The 8762-nt window shown below is 45.0% G+C and overlaps 1 protein-coding gene across 1 annotated transcript; it reads right to left on the bottom strand.

Moving 5' to 3' along the window:
• Positions 1–7193: 7193 nt before the first annotated feature.
• GJA10 (gap junction protein alpha 10) lies at positions 7194–8762 on the bottom strand. Its single transcript, XM_050971893.1, has 2 exons — positions 7930–8762; positions 7194–7767 (listed from the first exon to the last, which is right to left on the bottom strand). The coding sequence occupies exons 1-2, from the start codon at positions 8760–8762 to the stop codon at positions 7194–7196; spliced, it is 1407 nt and encodes a 468-aa protein (XP_050827850.1).

An 8762-nucleotide genomic window follows, 5' to 3' on the forward strand; every position in this document is an offset into this window, starting at 1 on the left:
TATAAGAAAAATCTGCTTTTCATCTCTCTGCTGAAGGCAGTTTGTACTAAGTCCCTCAGTTTATTTCTTCTCCTTAGAAAGTCCTTACTTTTTCATGATGGATGATAGTTCTAGGAGCATGCTCTGAAAGATAAAAAGAGAAAGAAAGCACGAAACTGAATAGGCTTAAAGGAGGAAAATAAATGCTATCATAGTAATTAACCCCAGCACATACACTGTTAAGGGAATCTGGTGTTTAGCTGACAACATACTTACCTTGTAGGTCTTTGTTCTATGCTAATGGCAGGGTGGGAAGAGGGGAAACACCTTGATTTTAAACCAAAATAAATGTGATGCATTGGTGTGACCAGCAGGTTGAGGGAGGTGATTCTCTCTTTCTACTCAGCTCCTCTGAGTCCTCACCTGGAGTGTTTTATCCAATATAAGAATGCCATGGACCTGCTAGAGCAAGTCCAGAGGAGGGCCATGAGGATGGTAAGGGAGGCTGGAACACCTGTCCTGTGAAGACAGGCTGAGTTAGGGTTGTTCAGCATGGAGAAGAGAAAGCTTCAGGGAGACCTTATAGCACCTTCCAGTACCTAAAGAGGGCCTACAGCAAAGCTGTAGAGGGATTGTTAGCAAGGGCATGTAGTGAGAGGACAAAGGGTAATGGCTTTAAACTGAGAGTAGGTTTAGATTAGGTATTGGGAAGAAATTCTTTACTGTGAGGGTGATAAGGAACTTGAAAATGTTGCTCTGAGCTATTGTGGATGCACTATCCCTGCAAGTGTTCAAGGCCAGGTTGGATGTGGCTTTGAGCCGTGTGGTTTTGTGGGAGGGATGGGCACCCCTCCCTGCCCATGGGTGTGGGAGTTGGAACTACATATCTTTAAGGTCCTTTTAAACCCAAATCATTCTGATTCTATCATTTCATGATTTAGTAATTTGTTTTAAATCAGTGAACCCACCCAGTAGCTCTTTCTGTGCATAGTAAGGGGGTTTGTATATTTTTGAATTCTTTAAAACCTTACAAAGATGGACTCAATTAAACAAGTTCCACTTTCTAAAATCCAGCTTATTTGTTTTTTGTTGCACAGATCCTTGAGGGGTTCATTAGTGTTCAACTGCTGCTGACACCCAAAGTTTATCTGTGTTTGTGCAAGTGGTGAATGGTTACCTTTGGGTGGTCAAGCAGCTTTTGCAGGAAAATTGGTATATTTGCTGTCATCACCACAAGTTTCTTCTGAGTGCTCCAGGGCAGAATAAAATAAAAGTACCGTGGGATTTTTTTTTTTTTTTAAGAGGTGTTTACACTGAAAAACTGTACAAAACCAGCAGTAGTCACCAGCAGGTGTAAATGTGAACACCTTTAAGGTTTCTCAAAAATCTTAGAGGAACACAGGGCTTTGCCAGTCCCTTACCCCATCTGCAGATTTTCCTGGTGGAGCTCAGCTGTGTAAATAACTCCTCCATGGCTATCAGGTTTGTTATTTCAATGTACATTCACTCTTATCAAGCTGTTGCAGCCCCAGAAGGAAGAGCAGGTGAGCAGCTAGTTAAATGAGTGAGTATTTATTCCTTACACGATGTTGAAAGGTTGAATAAACATGCCCTGTTCTGAAGAAGATGGCAAGCACTCATGCTGAACAGCAGCTTTCTCTTCCCTATCCTGCTCACTATGGAGTGTTTTCCCTGTGGGCAAGAGGCTCAAAGCTGAATGGAGAATTGAGAAGCAGGAAAAAATTGAACAGCATGGAGGAATAAAAGAGCAGTGCAATGAGGGAAACCAAACCTAGTGAATTGTAAAATTTTCACAACTTTGACAGAACCAGGATTTCAGCCCTAGAGACTTTCTTCTCTGCAAAAGAATAAAATCAGCAGCCCCATCTCACACTAATCTGCAATCTGAGGGTATCAGTGTCACCATCTGCTTCATTGTTAATTTTATTCCCTTCATTCACCATAAGAAGGAAGTCTTGCTTTCAAAGATACATTGGTTACTTTGCAGCCAAAAACACAGACTTATTGAAATGTCACTGTGAAAGCACAGGACGCTCTGGAGGAGAGGATGAGGAAGATGCAGCACTTCTTGAAAAACAAATGTCTAGAGTGCTTAAAATGCCTAAGATTTCTTCAGGAAAGTCTTGATCTAGTAATTTTGGTTGTTAAGATCATTATACATCTTCTAATGATTTCCAGTTTTGTTTTTTGATTTAGGAACTTATCATGGCTTCATGAAGAAACACAAACATTAGATAATGTCAAGCCCCCCATCTTCTTGGAATCCCCTTGGGTGCTCTAGAAAGAGCACAAGCACAGTAGAGCACATAACCTCTTAATACAGGTTTAGGCATGGGTTGCAGATACAATTTGTTCCAAATCACCTGAAAGTTGGTGCCTTTGTGAAGAGAGTTGCCAATCTAGTGTAAATACTCCCAATCCCAGTTGATCAAAATAAAACTCCTAGGGTTTAGAGCACACCATAGAATTGTTTGGAAAACTATCACATAGGTAAAGACCAAAAATAACTGATGCTGGGCATCCTGCTCAGGTAGCATGGAACTGGAATCCACTGCTTTAGAAGGGCAGGAAACACAGCTAGCAAAGACTTCAAATGCAGCTGGCAATGAAGTACCAGACAGCCTCCAGCTTTTGTAGAAATTATTGCACTCAGCTATTGAATTGGGAAGACATTCTGACACTCTGAAGGTGAAAAATCAGGCAGTGGTCATCTCAGCTGAGCTTTCTGGTCATTCTGCAATCACTCCCTGGTTTGCAGAAAATGGGTGAGGAGGAAGACTGCTTGATTCTGGCCAACAGTGCCTGCAGAAGTAAAGCTGATGTCTTCTCTAATTGTTCATTTGGAGTGCTCAGATCTGCTTTTCATGCCCCCAGAGATAAGAAGAGAGTTATTCGATGGTCCTGATGGCTTGACACAGTCTTGCATGAGGATGCTGTGAGACAATACCCTCCAGTGCAATGCTCCAAGAGCCAGGGCCTGTTCTAGGCTGTAATTCCTGGCCCTGCCTATTCTCAAGAAACCACAAGTTGTATCTGTACTTGTTATAAACTGGCTGCATCAGTCTGTTAATCTTATCAGGCTTAAGCATGTATTATCCACCAGTCACCCTGACTGGTGTAAATTATGAGGTCTTTTACTCAGAGTATAATTCATGTGCAGAGTCCTATGGACAGCAGCATAATTCCTACACACCTCTGTGGATCCACCTCCTGGTTATGAGCTAGGATTATGGATATACTAAATTCAGTGAAGCTTTTTCACTCAGTTGTGTGTGTGTGAAAAGCTGACATTTAAGGCCTGCTTCACCTAATGAAGTCTGGCAGCCTGGACCATGCAGAAGATGCCCTTTTGCTCCATAGCAAAAGTATCTCTCCTTAAATAAAAGTTAAAATGTGGTGAGAGATGCAAACCTTAGGGCAGAACCCACAATATCTCTGAGAAGAGAAAATACTGTTTATTCTTTAAGATGTATCCTCTAAGTGAGCCTTGGTAATTATTAGCTTGGAGACAGTTATCAATGAACAAATTGTTTTCTGTCACTTCAAAGCACGCTGACTGTGGTCCTCAGGACCAAGGTTTTGGAGACATGCAGATAGTCTGACTTCAGCTGTACAGAGTTGTTGGTCTCTACCCTGTCAGTGTAGAGTTTTGTAACATTATATTGAGATTAGCTCATCTGTATAGTCAGCAATGCTCTTGTCATTGTGTTTAGGTGGAATGAAATCAGTTGGAAATAACCCTCATGTCATGCATTGATTATCCAACTTTGCTTTGTTATGTGCTTGAAGGTCCAGTTTTGGTGATCTGTCTTCAGAATCTAATAAACCTAAAGCTTGACCAGCAGGAGCTCAAAAAAAGGTGGTTTTTTTCACCAGTGAATCTTTAGTCAAATACATTTTTTAGATTTTCTGTCTCTCTCAATTCAGCTTTTTGGTCTGAATTCTGAATAATGATTAACTTTGGATAATGCTATATGAAAGAAATGGAACTGAACATGTCGAGTGAGTGGCTTGAGTGTGAAACTAAACAGCTGCAATGTAAATATTTTGTCAGGGGTTTATGCTGCAGTTGGATGTGAAATGACAAAATGGCTCTTCATCTCCACCAATTCCTGGTAAGGAAGTTTAAAATAGCCTTCTAGTTTATGGCCAAACATGGTTGGTCTGTATAAATCCTACCAATGGGAAGGGCATTTCTTCTTTTTTAGATATAGAGCAGGTCTAATTTGAAAAGTTGAGGAATCCTGATAACCAAGCATGCATTTTGTAATCAATATCTTACTGTGCTGTTTCATAGGGGCTTTCAGTGAAGAATTAAATGCATTCTCTCCTAAGGGTCCAAAATAACCTTTCCTCCAAAGAGGAAGGCCTAAGACAAATTTCCCGTTCTCTTAGAGAGAGGCAGTTTTTTACTTATGAAAAAAATGCTTTTATATCACCCAGCCAATTACTATCCAACACCTGGTCTTCATAGTTTGATCCACAGGGTCCAATACATAAAGAGAAGTAACTTTTAACACATTTATTTGTCCCTAATGATTATTATTTGCTTGTTAGAGATTCAGTTTTGGTGTGGACATGGCATTGGTAATACTGTTTAGAAAACAAAGCTCATCACTGGTTGAAGGTCAAGCATCCATAAACTGTACCCTTAGACTTGCTTGGTGCTTTCAGTGCCACAGCTCACAGAGTGCAGTTGACTTGTCTGAAGACTCTTGCAGTACCAGATAGGATGGATTTTGTGCAACTTTGAGGGTTTCTTTCAGCTAGGAAGAAAGCTATGGTGTTTGTGGGCAGCTGCAGCTGTCCTGCTGTCTTAGCACAGAATGTGGGTGTGTGTTTGGTTGGAGGCTGCTAGAATGGTTATTGAGCTGCAGAAAGTGGTCTTTTCAATGTTGAATTGATACTCCTCTCTCATTGAACCTAATACAAAGAATGCTACTGACAAATTCTGGCAGATTGGTGTGGATGAGCGAGAAAAAGAAAAAACTTGAAGCAGTATGGAACTAAAGATGATAGTTTTGGAAATTTATCAAAGAAAATTGAAGAACAGTGTAAATTCTTCTCTTAGTCTACCCAGCTTAGATTAGTAAAATCCAGGTTAGAACAGATTATATTTTGGCTGTTAAAAGTATGTTTATTCATGTGGATTCCCTGTTAAGCTAAGTGTCTGCACTTTCTCTGCATTAGTGTTGCAAGTCACTGTTAACCAGGGATGGCAGGAGGCAATGTTTTTGTATGCTTCATTTGGATTATTTTTAATATAGCTACTTTTAACTACTTTTGGGGTTTTTTTTTAAATATGATCAATAGATATTTAATCTAATCATACATATTTATCTAAACATTACCTCTCTTATGAAGAAAGGCTGAGAAAGTTGGGATTGTTCAGCCTGGAGAAGGCTCCAAGGTGATCTAATCGCGGCCTTCAGTAAGTAAAAGGGAGCTGACAAGAGAGCTGGAGAGGGACTGTTAGCAAGGGCATGTAGTGATGGGACAAGGGGGAATGGCTTTAAACTGAAAGAGAGTAAGTTTGGTAGGAAGAAATTCTTTACTGTGAGGGTGGTGAGGTGCTGGAACTGGTTGCCCAGAGAAGTTGTGAATGCCCCATCCCTGGAAGTGTTCAAGGGCAGGCTTGATGGGACTTTGGGCAACCTGGTCTAGTGGAAGGTGTCCCTTGACAGGGTGAGAGTTAGAACAAGATGATCTTTAAGATCCCTTCCAACCCAAATCATTCTGTGATTCTATCATTAATATGTGATTATCGTCTTCTGGAAACCAATATTAAAACAAATCAAACCAATGCTGAGTGCCTTTGACCAGATCGAATAGTTAATATAGGAAGTGAGGAATACAGTCTACAAGAGTATTCAAATTTTAATGCCCAGGTTCAACATATTTATGATGCACCAGGATATTTGTGTATTGAAATCAGTATTCCTAAAAATGCTGCAGCAGTGCCAGAATAAAGTGCATTTGCCAAAACCTTGCCTCAGTTGTATTAAGAAGTACCTGTACTTTTAAATATTGCATGCTGTAAGCAGGAAGCACCAGGTAGCATACCTACATCAGTCACATTTTAAAATGCTAGCACAAGTCCTATACATAATGATCTCCAAAGACAGCATGCTGGGAGAGTGTTACTTTCAAGAGTAATGACATTGTTTTGCAAACTGACTATATTTCTCTGAAGGTCTCCCCTGGAAAGTAAAATCATTGTAATTACATAGAAAAAGCTGCCAAGCAACTTCTGTGAGTTCTCAGGAGAGTGCTACTGAAATTCTGTCTTGCTTTAATAACTTTCTGCATTCACCTTTTAAAAGAGCTTTCTATCTGAGTATCAAAAGCCAGCAGATCAACAAGTTAGGCTCTAGGCCCTCTCCCTGCATTAGAAAGACTGAAGTGGAAAGTGGTTAAATTGCACCTAAGTGACAGTTTAACATGGCTTATGCTGACTGGCTTACTGTAGGAACTGTAACCCCATGGAGACTGGAACTCACAAACAGTTTTTGGATGGGCAGTGTAATGGTGCCTTGTGTTTCTTACCAGAAAAGATTTTAAGTTTGTTGTCTTTGTTTGTTTTGTATACAGAAAAAAAAAAGGGGGGGGTGGGTGGTGTTTAGGAAGAGTCAGGAAAAAAATCAAACAGAATCTATGACTTTGAGCATTGTGTGAAGTAATCTTGTTTATTACATGCCCTGTAAAAAGGTATTTATGGGCTTGCTACTGCAAGCGATTGTAAAGGAGCCTCTATGCTCTCAAAGAAGCAAACCTGAGGCCACCAGAATTCAGACCTTTTTTAAGAAAGCCTTGTTGACTCTAATATGAGCACTATATCTTGCCAACATTATGACTGTAAGCAAGCCTAGAGCATGTGGCCAAAGAAAAGGAGGAGCTGCTGAAAAAGCAATTCTGTAGTCGTTGGCTCTGCATTGCAATTATTTGGTGGGGGTTTTTACATGTAGATCTTTTGATTTATTCATTGAACAATTATTCGACTTGGAGGTCACCTCTGAGACAAACCTGAAACTGAGAGAAGTTATGTCATTGAACTCAAAGCATTCTTGGCTTCTCTTTCTTACACTGGCTGGAGCTGAAGAAGTTTTCCCTTGGGACAATCCTCGTCGAGTGGATTGGGATGATGGAATGAGTATAAAGAAGCTGGGATTCGGTGACTTAGAGCTCCTCGGGACTCAGTAATTCCCTGGCATTCCTGCTTTCACGGCAGAAGGAGGCCGAACGTTTGGGAGCTTGACTTTGTCCGGAGGGCCGCGAGGGGCTGGGGCTGTGTTGGAAGTCCTGCCCGAGCCGTTCTGTCCCCTGGCTCGCCCCCTCCTCCCCAGGGCCGGCACAGGGTGCCGAGGGCCCCCGCCGCCCCCCTCCCGCGGGCTGTCCCGGGCGCTACTTGCCATGGACACGCGGCGTCCCGAGGCGGCGGGCGGAGGGCTGGGCGCGCCCTCCTCGCGGCGCTTCCCCTCCGAGCCGGAGCCGGAGCCGGAGCCGGGGCCGGGGCAGGGGCCGGAGCCGCCTCGGGAGGCGATGCTCTCGCTGTCGCTGCCCGCCCGGCTCCCGGTGAGGACGCGGGAGAGGAAGCTGGACTTGCGGGTGCCGGGGCAGTGCCCGCTGTCCGGGGAGTCGGCGCGCTCCTCATCCAGATCCCGGCAGGCGCTCACCCGGCTCTGCCTGCGGGGCGCCCGGCGAGCGGCTGCGGCCGCCCCCGCAGCCCCGGCCCCTCCGCCCGCCGGGGCGGCCCGCGGCGCCTCCTCGCTGCTGGAGGAGGGCGGCTGGTGCTGTCCGTGGTGCCGGCGGCGCGGCGGCGGCGTTCCCCGGAGCTGCCCGCGGTGCTGTCGGGCCGGCGGCGGGGCCGCGGGGGCGCCGGGCGCGGGCGGCGGCGGCGGGAGCGGAGCGGGCGCGGGGCGCGGCGGGGACGCGTTGCTGGTCAGGCAGGGCGGCGGAGGCACCACCGAGCTCTTCTTGGAGTTGTACGCGCTGGGGTCCTCCTCGGACCGGCCCGCCGGCCACAGCGGCTGCCCGCACAGGCTCTTCTGGATCTTCTTGATGCCCAGGTGGGCGATTTCGAGGATGTTGAGGAAGAGCGAGACGGCGGCGATGCTGTTCATGAAAACCATAAAGATGGTCTTCTCTGTGGGTCGGGACACAAAACAATCCACCGTGTTAGGGCAAGGGGGCCGAGTGCATTTGTAAAGGGGAGACATGTGAAACCCATATAAAAGATACTGACCTATCATAAAGCCCACTTCGACCACCGACCGGGTCAGGATATGTAGGACATAGGTGCGCAGCAGGGACCCTCTCAAGGGTGCCTTATTCACTTTCTTCTGTTCCTCCAGCTTGCGCAGTTCTCTCTCCACTCTCCTGTGCTCCTCAAGCATGGGCTCCAGGTCCTCGAGCTGAGCCCGCAGGTGGGCTTTCCTGTTCTGTCGCTCTTTCTCCAGTGCCCTTAACCTGTAGAGCGCATGGCCCATGTACACTAAGGATGGGGAGGAGACAAAAATGATCTGCAGCACCCAGTATCTGATCAAAGAAATGGGGAAAGCTTTGTCGTAACAGATATTGTTGCAGCCAGGTTGCTCTGTGTTGCAGATGAACTCGGACTGCTCATCATCCCAGACATCTTCAGCAGCCACTCCCAGCACCAGCATCCGGAATATAAACAGGATTGTGAGCCAGATTTTGCCAACTATTGTGGAGTGGATGTGCACTTCTTCAAGGATGCTGCCCAACAAGTTCCAGTCCCCCAT

The sequence above is a fragment of the Serinus canaria genome, chromosome 3 (assembly GCF_022539315.1).
Source record: "Serinus canaria isolate serCan28SL12 chromosome 3, serCan2020, whole genome shotgun sequence".
In the NCBI taxonomy this organism is placed as follows: Eukaryota; Metazoa; Chordata; class Aves; order Passeriformes; family Fringillidae; genus Serinus; species Serinus canaria.